A 24,653-nucleotide genomic window follows, 5' to 3' on the forward strand; every position below is an offset into this window, starting at 1 on the left:
TCTCTCCCCCTTGCTCTTCCTGCTGGCCTGGTTTGACTGCATGTAGCTTCGGTGCGTTTATCTGCCTGCTGCTAAGCTGCCTCCCTCCCCGATCGCGCTGCTTTGATTCAGTAAACAGCCAAGACTTCCAGTGTCCCCCCCCCCCCCCCCCCCCGGACTAAGCAGCGAGTCCCTCTCCCTGGCAGCGACCCGCCTGAGATAGCTGGACTGATTCACCTGTAATTCCTCTCCTCTTCCCCACCACCCGCCTGCCGCTCGGCTCCTTTATCATCATCGTGTTCTCTGTGCGGAGGAGCAGAAACAAGAAACTAAAGAAAAAAAAAAAAGCACGTAAAAAAGCGCTGTAGAAGAGCAGAGCAAATTAAGCAGCCCCCGGATCCGCTTGGGTTTGCGCTTGCCAAAAATGCACCATGCATCTTAATTCGCTCTGTTGCTCAGCTCTCACACGCGGCTCTCCTGGTGCCATTTCGGCGCTCTCAGGCCAGCCTCTCCAACACTTCATTCTTCTTCGGGTGTGTGCGTGTGATGGCAGAATCTGCTGGTGCAAAGGAGCGAAAGAGATCCCCCCCCCTTGCCTTGCAGCTCGCCGGGCAGTTCCAGACGATCCACTGGGTCCCCGTTGCATTGTTCCCAGCCGCCTCTATTTTGGCGGGGGTGCATTTTCTCGAAAGTGCTTCTTGGGCGCTCTCCAATCTATTTTACACCCACCCCTGGGAGCTGCCTGTTATCTCCCCGGGATCCTGAGCAAAGAAACGCCTAACCCGGAATCCGCGCCGGGGTCAGGCTCCTCGGTTTCAGTGCGTGTCTTTCCGGCGGGCTGTCCGGATTGCAGCGAAAAAAATAAAATAAAATAAAAAGGAGAAAAAGAAAGTAAAAGCAGCGGAAGACAATCTCCCCTCCCCCTCTTCTCAATTGCAATCCCAACTGGAACTTTCCCTCTTCCAGCCGGGATGCCTTTCCTCCTCTCCAGTCCTCAGCTTTGATCCCAGCCTCTTCTTTTAAGTGGAAGGGGATGGGGGGTGGGGATCCTTTTTATTGCAGAGAGGGAAACACGCCGAGACGGGATTTCTTTGCAGGCACTTGTGCAATCTAGCTCTACGGATACGCATATATTTTTGCACGCATCTCCTGCTGCAGCAGATCCAGCCAGCGTGGGGGAGGGCATGGAGAGGGTGCACCCTCCTCTCCTGATCCTCTCTTCTTGCCTCTGTGTGGGTTTTTTTGCAGGTGTGTCAATTTTAATTCTGCCCAGTAGGTGGGACTTGGTGACTTTAGCACCATTTGTGTGCGTGTGTGTGTGTGTGTGTGTGCGCGCGTGCTGCCGCCCCATCTTCTATTGCAATCCTCAGAAGTCTCTCCGAGGGAGCGAGAGAGCGCCTGGTACCGAGAGCCAGCCTGCAATCAACAAGGCACTATGCATTTCAGACCGCTACTGTAGGGGGAATTACAGCTTCTCCTAGCCAGCTGCCAGCATGATTTCATCTGCTGGAGGATTTTTGCATCTGATCGTTTGAGTTTTTTCCTCCCTCTGTCTTTGTTTCCTTCCCCTTCTCCCCCCATCCCCCTTTCCTCCTCCTCCTCCTCCTCTTTTGTAGAAGCAGCAGTCGGAGATGGATGTCTCTCTTTGCCCTACCAAGTGCAGTTTCTGGAGGGTATTTTTGTTTTGGAGCATTTGGGGAGACTATCTGCTTTCGGGGCTGGCTTGCCCTGCGAATTGCCTTTGCAGCAAGACAGACATCAATTGCAAGAAGCCGGATGATGGGAACCTCTTCCCTCTCTTGGAAGGGCAGGATTCAGGCACCAGCAATGGGAACACCAGCATCAACATCACTGACATCTCAAGGAACATCACTTCAATGTAAGTCAGCTCTTCTCCCCACCCCAGTGGGTGCCCTTTCCTTTACTGCTGCCCGAGACACAGTGTGTGTGTGTGTGTGTGTTTAAGGGGAGAAACTGGCGTGTGGATTTCAGGTGCCCTCAGCATTGCTATGGATGATGGTTATTCCCTGCCTGCCTCAGACCCGTTATGCCTGGGGTGCGTGCAGAGGACGCGAATCTAATTTTCTGCCCCCACTGAAACAGCAACAGTTTGGCTCACGTTTAAGTGGGGTAAAGTAAATGAGACGAAATGGCTTAGCAGGGGCGGGCAGAGATGCTGTAAAGCGACCCCTTCTTTTCACCATTTGTGTTAGCAGAGAGATGAAACACACACACACACAAACTGGGCACGTAAAGCAAGTTCTAAGCCGCCTGCTCCTTTAGAGACTTCGGATCCGATTAAACTGTCATTTGTTATTCCCCCCACTGGCAAACCCACCCTCCTGTGCCCTGGCTGTGTGTATCTGGGAATCTGCAGTTTCTCCTTTTTAAGAGAGAGAGAGAGTGAGATGCCCCTCAAGTTGTTACAATTTCCCAGCCCCACTCGGATGCTGAGCTGGGATTTGTGTATTTTGATCTCAAGGTAGCGGGGGTATGTGTAGGAGGCAGATATTTGTAGTTGAGCACTTTGCGTTTGTTTGCATGCTTGTTTATCTGGAAAATCAACTGGAAGTTGCATTATCCTTGTTTGGAGAGGCTGGTAGCAAAAGCCCATGCAAATCTCATCAGCGTAGAGTAGGGAAAGGACTGGATTCCTCCCCCCCCTCCTTCCTCCGTGCTATGTTATGTGTGTGCTTAAAAAATCCCTCATCTTCTGCAATCTCTGCTCTTCAGCGTTCAGTACATTTTCGGGGAGGTGAACTGCAAGGCATTTCATTATTCTAATGCTAATTGAAATGTGAGCATTTAGGGAAATGTAGCCCCATGAGTAAGTTGCCTGTGGGAAGTTGGGCAGAAATGAGGTGGAATGCTTTATCCTGGCAGTTAAATGCAGCAAGGTTGGGAATGAGTAATTGCCGGTTATTTATTTATTTCCCACCTCCATTGTGAAATAGCTTGTTCGAAGGGTGCTCTTTGATGGTTCGTTTCCCGAGGCTGTGCTATTTGGTCACAGTGCAATTGTAGCACTGCTATGGAATAATTGTGATACCCTACTTAAGAGCATTGCCAGGCACCTTTACCGGATAAAGAGGACTGGGCTAACACAGACCCATTGCTGTTAACGGGTTTAATGTAATGAATGCCCAAGCAGTTCTCCCCACGTCCAGGTCTAGTGAGGAACGCGGACCTATTCCCATGCTATGGCTTTCCCTTTCCAGCAAATCTGCTCTCCAGAAACTAAAGGGATCAGGGAAAGTAAATATGAACCTAATGTAATGTTTGCGTGCCAAATGGCCCATATTTACCCTGTGCCGGTGTATTGCTGGGGATGCTGGAGCAATCCAGATAACACTAGGAAAGTGGGAGAAACTTGTGTTTATTACTGTGCTTGCCGTTTGTTGTGTTTTTCTCGTAACCCTTTGTTGTTAGCATCAAGCAGGCTGTAAGAGGGGAGAGAGCTAGCAAATTGTTTACTGTACTGGGGCTCAGAGGCAGCTTGTGTGGCTGTTACTTAGTACATGTTTGTGTGTGTGTTTGTGTGTGTGTATATGCACAATTCTGAACTGCGGGAAGAGACACTACAATGTGAACCCTTGTGTCTAGAAAATGTCTTTACTGCTTTGAAATTGAAAAATGCTGGAGTCAACCAAAAACCCAACCCAAACAAAAATCCTAAAACCCAGCCCCAAACCTCTCAACTCCATTAGCAGATGTTTTCAGGAGAAGAGCATCTTTTCAGGACAGGAATAATGAGAGGGTGACTGGGTAAATCTGTTTGTGTTCCCCCTAGAATAATATGTCTTCCCTGGCTCCCCACCTCCCTAAATGGACTTCTGTAGCTGTGGAAGAAATGGTGGTAACTGAATTGAGGCTAATCCATAACCACCACTACTGTGATTCAGGATTTTAGGCTGAATATCAGGGAAGATGTCTGGACAGTGAGATCTGTGACACGGTGAAAAAGTCTCCCCAGGGAAGAGATGAAAACCCAGGCGTTCAGGATGCTTACAACTGGCACTAGCCATTGTACTTGGAGGGGGCAACCTGGTGGGCTAGATGGCACCTAAGAAGTCGTTTCCTCCTGCGATTTGTGTGGGATTCCTTCGGGACCTGAGTGCGTGGCCTGAAGGAGCTAGGGCAGAAACTCGTGTTTAGCAAGAATACTCTGCTCACTCCGCCCTCGACAGAAAGGGAGGCTAAGACAGGGCTGATTGGGTCAGTTCATGGGGAGAGGTCAAAGATCATCCCTTCCCCCACCTCTAGATTTTAAATATAGGCTATAGTTCAGCCCCCTCCTGGCCTGCCAAAACTATGTTGTTGCCAAGGAAGTTACAGTGCCCAGATGCTAGGGTGATGGGCACGTTTCCAATCCCCCTAATAACGAATCCACTGCCTTCCCCAAAGAGAAGAGTGTGATTCTCCCTTATGCCGAATGTCACCTTTGTGTCATCCTGCTTCATCCTGTTTCCTAGTGTAAAAGCCCATTGGGGCTTTTCTTTCGTAAGCCAGAATGACTTAGTGGTGTGCAATTGCCTCAGTAGGCCGCAAGTGAGATGGGCTGGGGGTCGTTTAGCTCTCTAGCCCCTCGTGGGGAATGGTGTACAAAAGAAAGCAAGTAGCTAGCTTGCAGCCCCTGCCCTTCCCGTCAGTCTCTGGAGAGGGGTGGGGGACTGTGTTGGCAGGGTGGATAGCGGTACTCTGGCATGCTCCGCTGTAATGGATCCTGTGTCTCTGGGCCTGTTCTCCAGTCCCCGCTGCGCAATGCCCAGTGTCTGGGAAGGCATCTCTAGCTTTCAAGAGACTTCCGTGAAGGCTTTCCCTTTGCGTGGCTGTTGAAAACATGAGTGAGGCGTGTTGCCGCTGAAATGTTCTTTCCCTGAAAGGCCACAGGGCCGAGGGCGATGCCTTCCCCGTTGCCAAACGACAGACCTGACTGCTGGTAAAGCTACGCTCACAGGGTCTCTCTGGTGGATTGAACTGTGGAGATGCAAGGCCATTTTCATCAAGGGAAGGGTTGGGAAAGAGAGAAGGGGCCGGGGGATGGGAGGAAGAGGATCCTAGGTGATGAACACTCCATTCATCTTTATTTTAATTTCCAAAGCCCAGCAGGAGAGGCCAGGAGCCCTTTTGCTACAGGTCTTCAAAAGAAAAACATCCCACTGAAGGAGGGAATATTCTCATCTCGGGATGAAGCCACTGGAAGCATTTTGCTCTGGTTCTGTAACATCCCGGAGGCCATCCAGGCCAGGGCCCCCTTGTGCTAGGTGCTGCACAAGCAGATAGGAAACAGGGACCTGTCCCAAGAGCTGAGAGTCTAACAGATGACATCACAGTGGCGTGAGGCAGAAGAATGGGCCGAGGTGGGGGAAAGGGGCAATATGTTATGGGGTAGATGCAGTTCTTAGCCAATCAGTGTAGTGATCACAGCTTGCCAGCTGCCGAGGTGTCCTTAGAATCATAGAAAATCAGGGTTGGAAGGGACCTCAGGAGGTCATCTAGTCCAACCCCCTGCTCAAAGCAGGACCAATCCCCAATTTTTGCCCCAGATCCCTAAATGGCCCCCTCAAGGATTGAGCTCACAACCCTGGGTTTAGCAGGCCAATGCTCAAACCACTGAGCTATCCCTCTCTTCTTGTGTCCTTGTTTGTTATATTTGGGGCCCAGTTCTTTGGAGCCTGTTTGGGGCATTCACTCTCCTTTCCCCCATCAATGGCAGAGGAATTACCAGCAGCCAGGATCTGGACCCTGGCATCTCATATCTTCGGATCCTGCCAGTGCTGAGAAGCTCTTCACCACCTTCCTCTCTTCTGGGCAGTTCCCAAGCCCAAGCCATGCTGGCGTTCCTTCCCTTACCTTGAAATCAGCCCAGAGGGCTCAGTTTGCGCAGGCTTGAGCAGCCGCATGTCGCTCTGTCATGGCCTGGCTGTCGAGCCGTAGTGGTCAGAGTTCGAATTGCGTGCCGACTTGCCAGTTCACTGTAGCAGATTCCCCCAGCTGTCTGCGTGGGGGGAGATTGTGCGGTGTGAGCGCAGCTGTGCATGAAGGCAGCCCTTTGGCTAGCGATCAGCCACGGCCACCGCTCCCGTCGAGCCTGTGATCCTAAACACCAGGCGCTCCCGGAAAAGCAGCCGCATGCTGGTAACCTGAGCTGCCAGTGGGTCGCTCTGAGTTTGGCTGGGCCGCCTCTCTGTAATATTATCAGAGCAGGTGTAACTCAAGCTGCCGTTTAAAAGCTTGTTTAGAAATTGAACAAAAGCCTCAATTAATTAACGTTCCGCTCTCAGATTGGTTTTGTCCCTCTCCCCCCCGTTCTCCTTCCATGGAGAGCGGAATGGTCACATTTCTTGTTTTGATCTGTGAAGCCCGTGCTGCTCTGCTGCTGTTACTGGTGTGTGCTGCAGATTGGGACCAGCCAGGGGGCGCAAGGCGCAGAGCTAGTGGGAAGGCCTGGCCTTGTGAGATGGGCGGGTGATCTCCCAGCTGCTTTCAGGAGAGGAGCGCTGGAGCTGCAGTGGGGTGCTGGGGCTCCTCCTGTAATTGATGGACTCTCCCACCCCGTGCTGGAAAAGGGGTGACTTGCAGAGCTTTATGAGAATCCAGACCAGAAAGGGTTAACAGGGAAGTATGGGAAGGGCAGAGCATTCCTGGCCCTGGCTTGAGTGGGTGAGGATTGTGTGGCTGGCACGGGCCCCTGAGGCCCCGAGTAACCCTGGCAGTGCCCTTGTGTTGAGCAGGCAGGACTCTTACCCCCATCCCCGAGTGCCCTGGCAATGCGTCTGGCTTTGAGATTGGGCCTCTGAGGGTCTGGTTCTGACCATGAGCCATTCAGCGTCCTCCTGCCGCAGGGGAATTGCGCAAGCTTTCCTGTTAGCTGTAGTCGTGTAAGGTCAGGCGCTCTCCTTATCTGTGCTTTCTTCCCAGGGACCAGGAGGGTGCTGAGCTCCAGCCAGCATCATGTTCCTAGGGAGAACCCGTGGCTCGTCCTTGTTTTTGGAAAGCCTTGCAAAATTTGTCGAGAACCCCTTCCAGCTGAGATGAGCTCAGCACGGTGTCTGCCCTTGGCTCACCTGATGGAGCGGCTGCCTGTGGACTGCGAGGGCCCCGTGTGAGCCATGGCTGGGTTAGCTTGCAGCTAGCACGTGTAGGGGGTTTAGCGTCCCGATGGGGGCGGCTCCTTGGGCCGATGTTCTTCATGTATTTTCCTAGTGACGTTAGTGCTGCTGAGGGTGCCAGACTGAGACAGGAGACAGGAGATCTCTGCTTCACTCCAGGCCAGGAGACAGGAGGTCTCTGCTTTACTCTAGGCCAGGTATGGGTTGGGGAACATGAGCTTTCCTCACCCACAGGAGCGGGCGGTTCAGTCTTCTTGGCTCATTGCATCCGCAACCTCTCTGCTGAGACTGCCGGAGAGGGGGCCAGGAGTGACATGGCCCCTTGGCTGCTAGGAGCAGGTCTCGACCCCACCAGCTCCTTTCACTCAGTCCACCGAGCAGCCATGTTCATGCTCCCCATCCGCTGCCATTGTGGGCTCTGTATGAAACAGTGACCTAGAGGTGAAAGTGCCTCGTTCCATCCATACAGTGCTGGGGTGTGTGCATCACTCCTGGGCTCCCTGTCGCAAGGTGGGGTCCCCCTGCTCCAGCACAGAGATCATGTCCCTAGTACATAACCGCCAGCTGCCTTGCTCCTTTCTCTGACTGGGGAACAGTGTTTTACATGGTGAACCACACCCTGTAGAGGGCTTGGAGGTGAGGGGCCAGGAGGTGTCCTTAACATTACCCACCATGACTGGGTAGCTGCCTATGGCAGGGTGAGCAGAATTCACATCCTTAGAGAGACACGGAATCTGTGTTACCCTGTTCCTGGGGGTCCCCCATGGAGAAGCCTGTTTCACCCCTAGAAGGGGGTGAGCCTCTTGTGTTCCCCTGGGGGACAGGAAGAGTGGTCAGACAGCCCAGTGTGCCTTGCCAATGCAATGAGGTTACACCAAATCACAGGCAGTGTCTGGTGTAACCAGACCTAGTTAAACATGAATGTGCTGAATTCTCTAATATGTGGGCCTTGGAGGAGTGGACCTGACAGGTCAGGTCTCAGCGGTCTCACAGCCTGGGGGAAGACTGGCTCACTTGCCAGGCACGGTTAGATCCGCACGCATGGAAACAGGGGAGAGAAGAGGCCCTCGGTGTAGTAGGTTGCTAACGGGGAAAGCAGCAGATACATGGCTCTGGCACACCCTTCCCGTACCGCCTGATGTATGGAGCAATGAGGAATCTCTTCCAGTGGTGCCCGCGTGTTACACCTCCTGCCTGATGTGGGCCCTTCTGGCAGGAATGGAAGGAGGCTGGATTTCGTGAGTTCGTGTCGGCCTAGAATGATGGAAGGGGTTGCTGGGGAACCTTCCAACGAGTAATTAAGTGAACTGTCCTGCTAGAGACAATGGGGTACAGATACGGGGGGGATCCATACAAGTCACCCCTCACTGTACTGCAGGGACTTTTACCATGTCCTAGTGGGGATCCAGACTGTGCTGATGCCAGAAGAGGTTTAGGTGGCCTCTGTATCTTCCATGAAGCTTCTTTATGTACATTTCAGCCATGAGCTGTCCAGGCGAAATGACTTGTGAGGCCTCTGGTTGAACATACAACCACTTTCCTCCTCCATGCCCAGGAATCTCAGCCATGACCGTCAGCCCTTTATGAGATGCATGTGTGAACGTGGTGTTTATGAGAATTGGCTAGGACCAGCCAGAACGGAGGCAGCTGTCAGATATCGCAGGGATAGGGGGATTGTAGATAGAGTACGAGCTGTGCCAGCTTCCCCCTCCCCTCAGCCCTTCTGATACTCCTCTGTCCTGACCAGCAGCACTCTCCGCCCTGGCCTCCTCCTTTGCTGTTCCAGCCCTGGGGGTCTCCCAAGCTGAGACTGCAAATGACGCCAGATTATGGGGTGGATTCATGATGTGGACAAATATCCGCTAGGATGAGAGTCACCCAACTCATTCTACTTGTGCTATCAGCTGGGAGAGGATGCTGGGTCCCCAGAGATTATATGCCCCTATGTTACCAGAGCCTCTGGTCTGTCTTTTTCTCCAGGATTCTGGTCCCTGAGGTTTTGGCTGCTAGTAAGATCATTACAAAGGTCTGTAATTCAATCCATCTTTGTTTTGCACAGTGTTTGTTTATGCAGAGCGCTTATCCCAAAGCACATTGCCAAGTGAGAGGCGGGTGTAGCGAGAGCCTGTGACGGCAGAGGGAGAGGGAAGTACACATCCCAGGGTGTGAAGATGTTTTGGGTTGAGACATGGAGCTGGATGGGGAGTCAGTGGGGTGGAGAGAGGCAGGGAAGGCTGTTCCAGGTGGCAGGGCTGCAGAGAAGGCACTCTCAACAAGAGCAGGGAAGTTCTGTGAAAGAGGCAGGAGTTGAGAGAGATGTGGTCCCTGAGAGAGGCTGGATTGAGACTGCAAAGGGCTGTAGAAATGAAGGCAGTTGAGTTGTTTGGGTAATCTGGAAAGATCCTGATCTGGGGGAGCTGAGCTCCTGAATCTTTCAGCTCTGCCTGTCCCTGGCCTTCATTTTGCAGGGGCTGCTTCCAAACAGAGTACCACCAGATGCCCTTTGGGGCTGGTGTCTGGAGCCTCTCCTCTCTGTTGCTCCTGCTGGGTGCAGTGATGGGGATTGTTACAGGCCCTTTATGCAGCTCAAATCCACTCTCCCAGCGGGTCTGGTTTAACTGTCCCTTAGGGCTGTGATTTTCCTACTGAAGTAGTTAAATCAGTACCACCTCTAGTGTGGACACAGTTATACCAGTGTAAAGGTGCCTTATTCCCCTTCCCGTATAGCTGGCCTGGTAAAAGCACTGTCAAACTGTACAGTAGCAGGGGCTGTAATGCTTTAAGTACTCTGGTGTGGTTAAACACACAATGTCTTTGTACAGACAAACCCTTGAACTCATTTTCCTGCCCCTGTGCTATCCTTACAGTTGGCTGCAGCCAGTGCCTGTGTGGTTTAATTTCCCAGGGCGGGGCTCAGCGTCCCTGCTTTGCATGGATAACACCCCTCCCCGCTTAGCACTCCTCGAAGGAGTCACCTTTGTGCCTGTCGTGACCTTTGGACCCTCCAGAGCATCTGCTGTCACTCTGGTTATACAGGGACACGGCTGACTCACAGCTGCCTTTCCAGGGAAAGGGAATGGAAGCGCCAAACGTCACTCAGCTAATGCTGTGCAGAGAACACAGCACAAGGGCCAGCTAGAGACCGGTTGTAAGAGGCTGCGGCTCTGCTGACTTCCGTGGAGTTGTATCTGCCTGTGCCAGGTCTCCATTTGGCCTGAGAATCCGCCTCCCAGCAAGGCTTGGAGACCATGGCAGGTTATGTGCTTAGCGCAGCGCTGTGGACACTGGCCAACCAACAGCTACTGAGCAGACTTGTTTCAGAAAGAGGATTCCGCTTGGCTTCTTCAGCCAGAACCACTGAGCTGATGCCTCTGTCCCTTCATTTCCAGTGCCACAGTCTATCCCTGAGCACCTCTTGCCGGGCCAGGCCTCAGAGCTCGGTCAGGGCACCTGGCCTGCCTCCCTCCTGCCCAAATGCTTCTTCTCAGAGCAGGAGGCCGCAACCCCAGCAGCCAACCCCTCCTCCAACCCAACCAGCCTGCCCAGAGAGGTTCCACTGGAATGATAGGCTGCCTTCTGGGCCAAGCCTCATTGAGATGATTTCTTCTGCAGACAGGAGATGGCTAAAGGGCTACAGTGACTGCGCTGGCTTTTCATGGCATTGATCGGACTGTAGAAGGGAAAGGGATCGATGGGTTGCACGTAATATCTCCCCAGTCTTTGCCCCCCACTGGAATAGAGATACTGTACAAACCTGCCCAGTGACCCTCATTCCCAGGGACCACCTTCAGTGTAGTCCCAGATTCCCCACAGGTCTCTGGGTGGCTGAGAACCACGGGCCTCCTCTGAGAGCTGGTGAATCTGTCACAGAAGTGGCAGAGGAGTACGATCCCCCTTGGCCGCTGGGTGAGAGGGAGTTGGGAAGATCCAGACACAGGCCATGCCTTGCATGGAGCCCCATCGCATGGGGAGGAGCTTGGGCACAGGAGCTGTTGTGAGCTGCCAGACAGGGTGGAGATGGGGGAAAGGGGAGGGGCCCCTTTTGCTGCTCACTCAGAGAAGCCAAATTGTGATCCTCCCCCAGTGCAGGGAACACTGGATGCACTGCGATGGGTCCAGCCCAGTTCTCCGTGGAATTGTCCCGCTCGCCTGCCCTTGTGAGCACAGAGCTTGTGTGTGCTTTGTGGGGGTTGTTTTCCTGAAGACGATGCGTTGTTTTTGTTAGGGACTTTTGCCCTGGGGTGAATCCCCAGCGTAGAGGCTTGTGTGGGTACAAAGCAGGGCTTGCGGGTACGGCTCACTTGAAGTCAGAGCAAGTCACCCTGATTCAAGCCCCGTCTCACACCAGTGCAGGGCATCTACACTGGGACTTTGCACTGATGGAATGCCAGGGCAAAGCCCCTAACGTAGACAAAGTCTGAGTCCTCTTGTTCCTTTGAAGAGCCCCCGGGCATCTCTGCTGGCCAGAGAAGCGTTGTGCGCCCAACTCTGGCTCTTTCATAGGCAGAAACACCCCCAACCATCACATCAGGCACCCCTTTTGGGCACCCCATCTGGTCAGCTGTGCTTCAGCTTCTGGGATTCTAAGACTGTCCCAACTGCCCCAGCCCAACCGACCAGCAGCCTGTTAGCCATTGGTGCTGTCATGACTGGTGGCCAGAACTGGATGCTCCATATGAATGCCTGTGTCCCTCCCTGTAGGTATCCTGCAGCTGCATTTGGCTGCCCCCTGATCACTGAGAAGAAGTTGCATGAAGAAACCAAGGCCCCTGAGGCCACAGTCCAATACTAAGCACAATGTCTTCCTGACCACAGTGTCTGACCTGGTGATGCCCTGCAATCTGCGGGTTAATAGTGCTTGTCATTTGCCTCTGCGTGAGGGATCGTCAGGTGCTCTTCAGTGGCTTTTAGCCTTGGGAACATGCTGCTTCAGGGAGTTCTGTGGGTTCATTTCATGTTCTCTAAAAGTGTTTCCCTCCATCTGTGGGAAATTTGAATCTTTTATATTTCACTTATTGTCCCTTGTTCTTGTGCTATGGGTCTGGGTAGAGAGGAGCCAGACTGGCCGTCTCTGGGTTGCTGTGTATCCCTCTCCCCTCGCTTTTCTCTCTCTTCATCATTCCAGATGAAAGAGTCCAAGTACCAGGCTCTGAGTCGCACCACTCAGGAGGCACAGACCAGTCAGTATGGTCCAGGGAGAGGGAGCAAAGGTGGCTTTATGCCAACTTTGTGCCACCCAGATGTTGGGCTAATTCGGGGCTCAGCTTGGCCCCTGTCATAAGTTAGAGCAGTTCAGAGGCTGCTATAGTTAATGGCAGCCTTCCCATAGCTCTCTGTGGGCTGCCTCATGGTCCAGGACAGCCTGAGGGCAGAGTGCTCCTTCCACTCCCCTGCTCTGGAGGGGAAAAGGGATGGGGGGATGGCTGTGTATATCTGCCCTAAGATGCTCCTGCACTTGGGGAATTCCCCAGGGGTCCATTTCGGCCCCTTTACACAGCAGGAGTGGCGTAAGGGAGACAGAGTAGAGGCCAGAATCAGGCCCTCGCCTCTCTCATCTCACCTCCTTCTGGAGCCCCCTCCTAATTTCCAGTTACCTTTGTTCTTCCTTTCACTCTCTTTGGAGGTGCGGTGATCCCTCCAGCCCAGTGTTCAGAGTGTGGCTGTGTCCTTGGTTTCGATAGGGATAGTCTCTATCCCCATCTCAGCAGAGCCCCGCCTCCTAGGGCTTGTCTAGGTACGGGGCGGTTGCGTTGTGGTAACTGCACGGATGTGGCGCCATCCGTGTAAACCAGCAGGCGTTCGGCACTGGTGCACGACGGAGCTTGCCGTAGTGCACTTCCCTGAGCCCCTTCTTACACCGGGGTCGTGCATCTACACTAAGGCTTTGCACTGGGGTAGCTACAGCCATGCATGACGGATGCCCTGCTATAGGCAGGGCCTTAGACAGCTGTGTCACCACTGAACATTGAGCCGGTGTCTTCGCGGCTCTCTCTTGACAGTGAAGCCAGGGTTTTTGTGCCAGAGAGGATACAGTGAACTCAGGACGAGGTCCGAGGAGTTTGGGGAGTTTAAATTGCTCCTTCCATTGTGTGTCCCCTTGGACTCGCTGATGCCAAGAGTCACTTGCCCAGTAGCTGGTTTAGCTTGGTGCCTCCCTGTCCTTGACTCACTAAATGATTTTGTGCCATCAGCACCTCCTTATTCATGCTCTGTCCCAGTCACTAACTATACTGACCAGCACCAGCCCTGGCTTCAATTGACTTTTCTGGGAACTGTCCAGTTGTTCCTTCCCTTTGTACCCTGTTCTCCTAGCCAGTGTCTGACCCAGGGCTGGACACTAGCCCTCACTCTGTGGTGCCCCTTGGAGCCCTGAGGCCCACCTTCCTTTCTTCCTCCTCAGGAAATTGCACAGGGGCCGAGGATACACTCCATGGCCTCTGTATTCCTGTTCCCACTCCAGAGCACCTCGCTGCTGACACCTCCCTCAGCAAGAGCCTCGGCCCCATCCCAACTGCTGGCCCCTTCCACTGTCCCTGACGTGCCCCAGCCTGACCCCTGGCTCTGTTGCTGGTTCCTGCCTCCCCATGGCTGGCTAGCCAGAAACCCACCCGGGCCGCCCTCCCATCTAACCTGCCTCTCAGCAGCTGCTGCCAGCCCAGATAGGAACAGGCTCTTGAGATCTGGGAGCGTGGGTCTGCGAGGGAGGTTGGGTCAGGCCATTCCAGCTGCTGGATACTCTCCCTGCTCCCCAGCCTCCTAGCACCCGGCTTTCCTTGTCCGTTACCTGGAAAGTGCTCAGGGTGTGAAGTGCCGAGAGCCTCCCGTGAGGGACTTTACCCCAGCGAAATTCCTGGGCGGGCCTGTCCCTTTCTCATCCCAGGCCGGTGTTCAGGAGGGTGTGCTAAGGAGCTCCCGGTCCATGGGGAGCCCTGTTGCAGCCTTGTGATGCTCTCAGGACACCCCCAGCCAGCAAACAGCTCCCCAATCCTCCTCCTTCCCTTAGTCCGGCGGCTTTGCCTTGTCAAAGTGCAGTTCAGCCACCAGAGGGCAGCGCGCTGCACAAGACTGCGTGTCAGCAATCGGGATGGAGGGACTGGAGCTGCAGAGCAGCTGCGGGTTGTGGCGTGGGGAGGGGTGGTGATAAACAGAGACATGGCAGGACTCCCTCTGCTGCACCCCCCAAGTCCTGCACTGGGAGGCAGGGAGGCTGTAACCCAACCAGGCGGGGAGGGCAGGTTTATGGATGTGCCCAGACAAAAGACACTGCGTCCAGCCAGCCCCCCTGTAGTGATCAGGGCCGGATTCTCCTGTCACTCGCCTCAGTCCGGCTCTGCATTGGGTCACCCACAAGAAGGGCCTTTGCTCCGAGGTGACTGTTCAGTTCCCCATAGGGTGCCCTAGTGCCAGCTGTTCCAACCCTCTGGTGGGGTGGCTGCACAGGTTTCAGCAACTGTGGACTCTGGGGCTCTTTCATTAGCAAAAGCTCCTCCTGAAGTAACCTCCAGTCCCAGCTCCTCAGCCCCTGTGTCACATGCTGCCTTGGGACCCCACTTGGTGCTGGGTCACAGCTCTTCTTTCTGAGCTCCAGGCTTCTCGCCTCCCCAGCCTCTCTGCAAATGCACCCAGATGCTGCATCAGTGTCATGAGCTCTACGGCCTCAGTGGCATTCATATCTTCTCACCCATGGCCTGGTCTTGGGTGTTGCCCCTGGCTCTTGTCTCCAGGACAGAGCTGGTACAGAGTGAAATGCCCTGGGGGGGCTGCGGACCCAAACAGAGGGTTTTAGTTCCACATTAAATACAATCGAAGATGCTGATGTGCTGGGTGTTGTCGGCCCTCTGGGACTATCATCTAGTTATAATAATATTATATAGCACTTTACAAATGAGGGCAGTATCATTATCCCTAATTTGCAACTGGGGAAACTGAGCTACAGAGTGGGGAAGTGACTCACCCAAGGCCACCCAGCAGGCCAGCTGCAGAGCCAAGAAGAGAGCCCAGGTCTTGTGAGTCCCAGTCAAGTGTTCTATCCACTAGACCACAGGGCTTCACCTGTAGTATTAGTTTTCAACCTGTGGAGTGTGCCCGCCCTGGTTATCAGGAGGGTGAGGTGGAGTGTGGGGCTGCAGTTCAGGTCAGGGCAGCAGTGGGGAGTGTGTGCAGGGAGTCCCCAGTGGTTGGGGGTGAGGAGAGGGAGCGGGTCCCTGCTCTGCCCCACCCTGGCAGCACCCTGCTGCTCTCCCCTTCCTTCCCCCTGGGCACTCCCTACATGCTCCCCCCGCTGCTGCCCTGCTCCGGGTGGCTGCAGCCTCATCCACTTTAAACCCTCCAGAGCCTGCAGGAGCGAGAGGTTCTGGTCAGGGGAAGGGAGGGCGAGGAGCCCTGGTCCGTGCCGCGTGGCTGTGGTCTACTTCGGGGGTGGAGCCAGCCGGGTCCTGCCGCTGCTCCCTCTCTTCTGCCCCGCAAACTGTTATTTGACTCCCTTGGAGAAGAGGGCGTGCAGCCAAAAACTTGAGGAACCTCTGTCCTCGCTTGCCATAGCTGAGGCGTTTGCGTCAACAGCCACCCCGCAGAGCAGCTAGGGCGAGGACAGAGATCCTCCAGTCCAGCTGCAGAGGGACTGTAAGGAGATGCCCTCTAAGTCCCCAAGCTGGAATCTGCCTAGCGCATTAGGGCGCATGACCAAGCGCCAAGACCACATGTAGGGAGGATCTGACCCAAAATACGGCTCCTCCAGCTGCACCAGCCCTGTGCTGAAGTCTGGGGCTCATTACTGACCTAGAAATGAGAGTTCCCCCTACTGAGTCATTCTCATCCCCCCCCCGGCTGTGCTAGGACATTGGGGTCAGCACTGACTCAGAGGAGAGCGCCCCCTAGCCCCACGCTGCGGGAGTGGAGTCAGCACTGACTCAGAGGAGAGCGCCCCCTAGCCCCACGCTGCGGGAGTGGAGTCAGCACTGACTCAGAGGAGAGCGCCCCCTAGTCCCACGCTGCGGGAGTGGAGTCAGCACTGACTCAGAGGAGAGCGCCCCCTAGCCCCACGCTGCGGGAGTGGAGTCAGCACTGACTCAGAGGAGAGAGCTCCTTGACTGAGTCACCGACACAACTTCTAACAGCCCTTGGGTTTCCCTGGGAGGGTTCTCATTTGAGCACTGAGCACCCCAGCCCTGATGAGCTGACAGGCTGAAGTGTCATGGCTGAAGTGGGGTGAAGAAGGGGAGTCGTGTATGCAGAAGGGTGGCTGGAGGAGTGATTACTCAGAGGCAATTTTGTGCATTTGCAGAGGGAAGAGTTGTAATTAACAGAGACAGTCTTAATATCTGACCAGTTGTAATACCCTGCTGTCACACTAGAGGGCACATGGCTGAGGTTTTGGGTCACAGTCAATTCATGGTGAGATAGGGTGAAGGCTCTCTCTATCCTGTTACACTCAAGCCACTGTTAGATACACCCCCTTACTTACAGGCCTGTCTATGGGGCTGCTCTTAGATCCCTCACTGATCAGCGCCTTGGAAACAGCTGTAGTAGGTCAGGCCATCCCAGCTCTGATTAACTTTTTGTTGTGGGTACTAGCCTAGTGCTGGATGGCTGGGGTGGGGGCTGCTGAATGCAGGTCTGAAGAAACTGCTGGATCCCCAAGATGTAAAGGGCAGAGAGGCAATCTAGGTGGGAAGAGGGAGGTGCGGGAGGAGCTGAGTCATATGGAACTGGTGCCATACCCCTTCCACTGCAGCAGTTCCATGCTCATAGTTACTGAGCTGGTGCCAACAGCTTCCTTTGACCACTCGGCAACCACCAGCTTCTCTCTTAGAAAAAAACATCCTGGTTATTGTCCTGCCTGGTTAATGCAGTTTGGATGCATTTGTGGTGGGATGGTTGTGACACCTGGTGGCCAGTTTGTGTAACAGCAGCTGAGTTTTCACTAGTGGTTGTGCAGGGTGAAAGTGTGCGTGGGGGCGGGGGCTAGTGAATGCATCCCTGCTCGACATAGGGACGTTGGCCGATAATTCGGGGCCCACCTCTCAGTCCACTTGAAGAAAAGAGGGAAAAAAACACCTTGCTGCGACTCAGAATATTTGAATGACGTTTTTGACAGTTGCGTGGAAATGGTTTATTGGACTGTAAATGGGTTTATTGGACTGGAGCCTTCTCCGCGAGGTGGCACGCTGCAGCCCAGCAGCCCCTGCTGACACAGAAGAGGTGGCATGTGGAATCGGCCATGCTGGTTCCATTGCCTCAAGCTCAGGTGAAATGCAGACGGAAAACATGCCACATTGACGGCACTGTGCAAATGAGCCCCAGGGTCGTTAGGAGCCAGTGCCAGGAAGAATGGGGATTTCTTCAATGTGATTTTGATTTCAACTCTGCTCTTTTAGCCCACCCGCCTCTTGAGCCACCCCTCTCAAAGCTGCAGTGTGGAGTGGTGGGAAGTACTGGGCTGGGCACTGGCCTGGAGATAAAGGGGCCCTTAGCTACAACATTTTATTGCATGAGCAGTTTATGGTGCTTAGCAAATATGCAATAAAACTCTCCCGAGCAGGGGCTCTCCAAAATGTGCCCAGCTTCATGGGGAGAATGGCCAGCCTGGCCGGTCCCATGCAACAGAAACTAACCCTCCCCTCCCCTTCCCCATCTCCCAGCCCAACCCCCTTCTCATTCCCAATTGCTGGCCCCGTGCTGCCCCTGCCATTCCCCATGGCATAACCCTGCTGTGGCAACGCCAGCCTTTGCTTACATGGGAAAGGAACATCAGGAAAGAATTTGCTATATTTGTAGCCTCTTTTTCTATGTTGCAGCAGCCGGTTCTCAGCCAGCCACCAGCAAGAGCTGCAAGGGCCACAGTTTGGGAACCAATGCTGTATATTAACTGCCCGCTTCTCCCCTACTTATGCACCCCTCTCCCCCACGTTCAGAGACTGCCAAAATGTAGAGAGGAACTATCTCTTTAGCTGTGAAGGTCCCAGAGGGCTGGGGGAGGCTTCCCAGCGGAGTAGATCTAGTGAGTAGCTAATGGCTCCAAGTGGCTTGGTTACCGTTGCTCCTTGGCAGGCTATATGGCAGCTGTCCAGTCTGGGGAGGAACACTCTGTGCCAGGTTGTTGCTGTGACAGCTGCATGTTTGAGAGGCTAAGGGAGAACCCGCCCTGTCCAGTCTGCCCTTCCCAGGGCAGCCTGTGCAGCCTGCTCGGAGCCTCCTCCAGACAAACTGCTTTCTGAGCGCCTGGTTTGCACCTAACAAAGCTTTGAGAATTAATTGATAGATGGCGCCAGTGCTGGGGGTTTGTTAAAGTGACTGCAAATGTCTAGCTGCATCTGTCCAGTGTCTGATGGAGCTGCTCGGCAGGGCGGGGCCTGTTCCTAAGAAACACCAGAGAAAAGCCAGACTCGGTTCCCTTGAGCAGTAGATCCCAGCCGTGGCCAGGACAGGAGCAGTCGGAGCAGGGAATAGCTGCTTAATGAGTCGTTAGCTTTGCTCCGTGCTGATGTGCACCTCCATCCTGACCTGCAGCCCTCCCCGCTACCCCAGTCCTGTGCTCCCACACAGCTCTGTCAATATCCTCGATTGCAGCCCCCCTCTCTGCTGCTCCCATCCTGGGCCCCCCTGAGCAGAAACTCCCAGTCCTGCCTATTTTATTTTTATATGGAAATATGTTCCCAGGGACCTGGCCCTTGACCTCAAAATTTGTTGCCGTGGCAACCCAGTGGACCTTTGATCCCAGGACTACGGGGGGGCCGACAGCCTCTCTTCGTTGTTACTGTTTCATGCATGTTACCCCACGCCTGTGCAGGGCTGTGGGGAGCCCCACAGAGCTTGCAGCATAGGGGGAGTGAAAATGAGGAACGATGGCCAAACACGGGGGGTAGGTAGGGGAAGATTCCTTGGCAACAGCTGGGAGTGGGGGTTTAGAGACTGTGGATGAGGTGTATCTCCAGGTTTTATTTGGGCTGCTGGTCCCCTCCCTGCTGGCTTGCACCTTCCCTACCCCCTCCGGTCGCAGCTAGCTTGCCCATCCTGGTTCTGCCAGGTTGCCCCTTGCCCATCCTGTCCTGCCAATTCTCCCCCCAGCAAGGCACCTCAGCTGCCAGCTGGGTTTCCCTTCTCGCTCCCTGCAGCTCCTCTCTGACTTTGGGTCTTTGGCACAGTCTGAGCCAAGCTGTTCTTTCAATGAGACACCGTGAGCTTCATGCCCAGGTGCCAGGAGGCTGGGGCGCAGTTATCTTTGCCCCCATGGTGAGAGGGGGAGTTCAGGCAAATCCCTGTGCTCAGCACGCTGCTGCCAGGTGACCGGAACGAGGGCTAGGAGATAGATGCCCCTGGCACTGTCCCTGTCCTGCTATGGTGCTAGGTGCATCTGGCCTTGAACAGATTCCCCATGGGACTGTCCCTGCTTGGCTGCTGATGGCTGTGCCTACGGAGGGCTAACGCTTGGGGCCTGTCTACACCAGAGCTGGGGCTGTAAGGAGACATACCCGCGCTAGCTCTGATGGAGCTAGCATACTAAAAACAAAGCGTTTCTGTAAGCTGTCCTGAATATGATCCTGTCTGAGAGAAGCATGTACTTGGGGCAGCTAGCCTGTCCAACTGCAGTAGCCACACGTCTACGTCTAGCATGATCTGAGCTGGCATGGCTTCTTCTCAAGCTTGAATTGACACCTTCTACCTCTAGTGGAGACATACACTGAATGCAGACTCTGCTTTGTCCTGTGCCCTAGTCTGTTGGAGGCCCATCAAATTCAGGCTGTGTTAAATCAGGAATGTAGAAACTCCACTGGGTGATTTCTGTGGCTGGACGGTAGGGAGCTCTAGTTTTGGACTAGAGCAGGCTGGTTAACTCCTGGCACTGGGAGGACTTGAACTTACAACCTTTGGGCGCAGATGGCAGTGCACACTGCCCCTGCATCAGCATTAGGCCTTGTGCTGCACGTGGGCTCTAACCTCTCCTTGCCACCCACGTCTCAGTGGCAGAGCCCCCATCCTCTGCAGCAAGCCCCTGCCTGTCTCTCGCCTCCTGGCTGAGGAGCTCAGCAAAGCTATGGAATGCAGCTAGCTGGGCAGAGAACCCAGGTGTCCTGACTCCCAACCCTGTGCTCTAACAGCCGCTGGTAGGCACACTGCCTTATGGGCTCGGCAGGGACTTACTCCTTACGTGCTCTCTCATGGCCCGGGCTACAGGCATCAGTGGCTCCCAGGGCTCAGGCCTCGAATTACCAGGGCCTTCACTTTTGTCAGAGTGAGGCCATGTATCTTGGGGCCCAAGGGGGAAGGTTGCAGCTTGCAGGTCCCACTCCCATTATTGTTCACTGTCCCGTGTCATGTCTCGCGCCATCCTTGGGTCTGGGGCTCCTCGCTAGTGCCACAAGCCACATCCATGTGTCTGTCTGCTGGCGGGAGACAGCTTGTCGGCATGTGTACCTGCCTGGCCCTGCTGGCAGTGTGCCACCGTGTCTGCTCTCTGAGGGGCTGGCTGTTGGCCTCACCTGTTCATAATGCAGCTGGGTTCCCTTTGCACCCAGCCCCTGCCCCTCTGCAGGCCTGACTAGACATTTCACCCAGCTCGAACCCAGCTGGGTCTCCTTCCCCCTCTGCCTGCCTGTCCTGGCGCATTCTCTCTTTTCACTCATTCCCTCTTTCCTGCATCCTCCTCTCCTCCTTCCCCAGGCTTGTTCTCTGGGCTCCCTCTTCCTCCTCCTCCCGGCTCTCCTTGCCTGTGTGCTCCCTGCTTTCTTGGGGCGAAGCCCCCCTGTTGTTTAATTGTAATGTGTATAGACAGTGTTTGGAAATGGAGCTGTGTACCATATTGATCCCTGCACAGATGGCTGCAGAGCTGCCTCCAGGGACCCCAATGACTCGCTTGGCAGTCACCTCCTCCCCCCCATCTCCAGTTCCTCACATGGCGTCCCCCCAGTCACAGACTCCCAGTGAGGGCTGGAGGTCCTGATGGGGGGACTCTGCCATGCTCCCCTGCCCTGCTGGAGGTAGAATGGCATCTCTCTATATCCATAATGGCCTGGCATGGTAACACCCTGGCCCTGTATATGAAGCCCAAGTCCAGAAGAGCCAGGCCTCTGCCTGCCTCCATCCAGAGGGGAGTGTCAGTGCCACTGACCATCCCTGGCACCAGGCCGACCCCTCCTCAGAGCCCAGGGAGTCCCCAGGTGGGGATGATGGGGAGCCAGAGTCACCAACCCACTTGTTTCAGCTCCTGCGAGTGCCTGGTTCTCCTCTGGAAATGGCAAAACTCCAGGGATCCTGCTGGGCCCCCCGCTCCATTGCCCTTCACCTGTGGCAGACGCTCTGCCTGTCTGTCCGTCTGGGCATCCGATGGCCCTCCTTGCCCAGTATCTGGGCGCTCTGGGCTCAGTTCATCCCTGCCCTCTGGTGGGAAGGGGCCGTGCAGCGGCTGTATGGCCCCAAAGCTAGCTGTAGGTCATCCCTCCTGGGTGACGCCAGCATAGGGCCTTCGACGGGGTCTTCCAGCCACTGTCCAGCCCATTGGAGCCATGTCGTCTGGGTGGGCAGTGCCCTCAGGGCTGCTCTAAGCTGATCCAGGGCACAGACTGGTTGCCCAGGGTTGAGGCACCGCCATCTCCCCCTCCCCCCTGCGAGATTCCCCTGCTCCGCTCTCTCTGCTGGCTCTCTGTCTCCGCTGCCACCTCCTCCCCCAGGGAAATGCAGTAAGTTGCAGTGAGATGAAAAAGCAATTTGCATATTCCCCGTAACCCAATCTCTGACAAGGGCTTATTGTTTTTAAATCAATTGGGAGCTGGCGAGTAGGCGTGTGGTGCAGAGGCAGGTGATTGAGCAGTGGGTGTCTCGGCCACGTGGTCCGGCTATGGCCCTGTCAGAGCTACATGTGCCACAAGGACAAACTGCTGACCAGCCTGCTACCTCCCAGGGCCTTGCACCCATTGGCTAGCCAGATTTGGAAACTGAGGCACAAAGGGGCACAGCACACTTCTCTGAGGCACATGCTGTCACCAGCATAGCTCAGCTGAGCCATCCCTTCTCCCTCCCCCCTGCCCACAGATCTCAAGTTTCCTGACAGTAAATGGGATCTCAAGGACAGATTGTACTAACCATTTTGCCCATCTCCGAACCCCAGGTCACACGTGCTCGCCTGAGGGCATGCGTGTGTACGTGCAGTAGTGTGGGTTGTGCCTGTGGTGCTCTCCTGAGTACGTGGGTGTGTATATGCAGGAGTATGGGTGTGCATGTGCACTTCCCTGGGTACAGACAGGTGTGCACTTGCACAAGTACTTGGGTGCGCTCTGAAGAGCATCTGCCCATGTGCAGTCCCTTGTGGGCATCCCTGTATGGGCACTACCCTGTACCCACAGCTGCCATGTGTGGACTCTCCAAGTAGCTTGATGGGCCTTGGACCTAGCCTGTGCATACTGTAGAGCAGAGCAGTAACAGCAGCCCGGTGTCCTGGAGATGGAGCGCTGGAGGACCTCTAGGAATCAGCTCTCCTCTCCCCTAAGAGTGGATATTCCATGTACCCACCCGGCTCCTTGTTCTCACCATTCTTCCTCCCTCTAGCAAGGTGCTCATTGCTTTGTGCCCTGTCCAGTGAGTGGTGAGAGAAGGGGAAGGTCTTCTTGGGCACCACTGTGGTTCCAAACTCTTATTGGTCAATCAGAAGCTCCTAGAAGAACCACATCCCTTTTCGATAGCGTCTGGGGTCCTCTAAGAGCTTTGTTGACTGCAGAAAGGGCTGACTTGACCCAGCACTAAAATGCAGCTACTTCTGGGGTGGAGAAACATGCCACAGCAACAAGACCGACTGCTGCTAACTCACTGTGTGGCCTTTGATGAGTCATAGGGGCCAGAATTCCCAGCGCCCTTTGGGCACAATGGGAACTCCTGAGTGATGAGCTGTTTCGAAAGTCTGGTCGCTTCATCTGGGTGCATAAATGGGAGTAGGAGATCCTAACTCCTTTGATTATCTGGCTCTATACTTTTCAATGCCTCAGTTTCCCCATTTGTAAAATGAGGATAATCATCCTGACCATCCCCTCCCCTCCCCCCGTGTGCAGTGGGTTGGTAGAATCCACTAAGTGAGCACTGGGTGTTTTGAGGATCAACATTACATAAGCTCTTAGAAGAGGACTCACAGGAGCATCTGTGTCCAGCTGATGCTGACGGGTGCATAGGGTGGGGGGTGGCCCCAATGCTGGAGTTCACATCCTGATTCTTGCCAAAAGGATCATGGGAGTGTTACTGCCCTTCAGTGATCAGGACTTGCCCAAAGCATTCCCTCTTCTAGCCAGTGCCAGAGAGCACAGAGGCTGCTGTGTGAGTAATCAGTTTGCAGAGCTGGACAGTGCTCCAAACTGACCACAAAGCAGCTACATGCAGTGTTGGTCCCAGGATAGTAGACAGACAAGGTAGGTGAGGTAATAACTTTTATTGGACGAGCTTCTGTTGGTGAGAAAGACCAAGCTTTCTAACTATACAGAGCTCTTCTTCAGGTCTGAGAAAGTACTCTGAGCATCACAGCTAAATACAAGGTGGAAGAAAGAGAGTTTAGCATAAGTAGTTAACACATACTCTAAAGGAGTGCCCAAGGTAGAGTGGCCTATTAACACCCCTGTAGTCATAGGACAAATGGGTGGTGGGGGGAGGGGGGTTGTGGGTTACAGATTGTTGTAGGTTTCAGAGTAGCAGCCGTGTTAGTCTGTATCCGCAAAAAGAAAAGGAGTACTTGTGGCACCTTAGAGACTAGCAAATTTATTTAATAAGCCATAAATCCAGTGTTTTTATTTACACCATTATTTTTAGTGTCTAGCAAAGTTTTGAATTTATGCTTCCAGGCTCATCTTTTGAAAGCGTTGTGCTGGTTTCCTTTGCGGATGAGGACTGATAGGTCAGATATAGAGTGATCACTTTGTGAAAAGTATTCAGCCACAGCTGATGTGGTGTTTTCATCTTTTATCATTTACTGGTGTGAGTTCATTGGAGTGTATAGTGATTGTCTGGTTTCACCCACATAGTTGTTATTGGGGCATTTAGACTGCTGGATGAGGTACACCACAGGTTGTGATAGGCATGCGTAGGATCCATGGATCGTATAAGGTGTGTTGTGGAGGGTACTGATCATTGTAGCAGTGGAGATATGGTTGCAAGTTTTGCATCTATTGTTCTGGCAGGATCTGGTGGCGCTCTGGTAGGTGTGTCCTGGTCTGTGGGGAGCTTGCTTCTGATGATGAGCTTGGAGAGGTTGGGGGGTTGTTTGAAGGCCAGAAGAGGGGGTTCAGGAAAGATTTCTTTCAGGATGGGGTCCCCGTCGAGTATGGGTTGTAGTGGTTTGATGATACGCCATATGGGTTCCAGTGTGGGGTGGTAGGTGACAACAAGGGATGTGTGGTCAGAGGGGACTTTATTTCTGTATTGAAGCAGGTTCTTTCAGGGTATTTGGGTGGCCTGTTCCATGATGTGATGTAGTTCTCTGGTGGAGTGTCCTTGTTTGGTGAAGGCGGTTCTGAGTGTGTTGAGGTGTGTATCCCGGACGTTCTCCTCAGTGCATATTCTGTGGTATCTGAGTGCCTGGCTATAGATAAG

General features: G+C 54.2%; 1 protein-coding gene across 7 annotated transcripts in view; it reads left to right on the forward strand.

Annotated features, from left to right (window-relative positions):
• Positions 1–227: 227 nt before the first annotated feature.
• NTRK3 (neurotrophic receptor tyrosine kinase 3) overlaps positions 228–24,653 on the forward strand; it is a 333,051-nt gene continuing 308,625 nt past the window's right edge. For 4 of the 7 annotated variants that reach the window (XM_048865820.2, XM_048865822.2, XM_075133174.1 and 1 more), the window contains exon 1: positions 229–1,858. In XM_048865820.2, the coding sequence (XP_048721777.1) occupies positions 1,611–1,858 (248 nt within the window). In that variant the 5' untranslated portion in view covers positions 229–1,610. Of the gene's footprint in view, positions 1,859–24,653 lie in introns of all 7 variants that reach the window. The other 3 variants (XM_048865819.2, XM_075133170.1, XM_048865823.2) reach the window with 3 other exon arrangements.

This window comes from Caretta caretta, chromosome 10, assembly GCF_965140235.1.
Source record: "Caretta caretta isolate rCarCar2 chromosome 10, rCarCar1.hap1, whole genome shotgun sequence".
Classification (NCBI taxonomy): Eukaryota; Metazoa; Chordata; order Testudines; family Cheloniidae; genus Caretta; species Caretta caretta.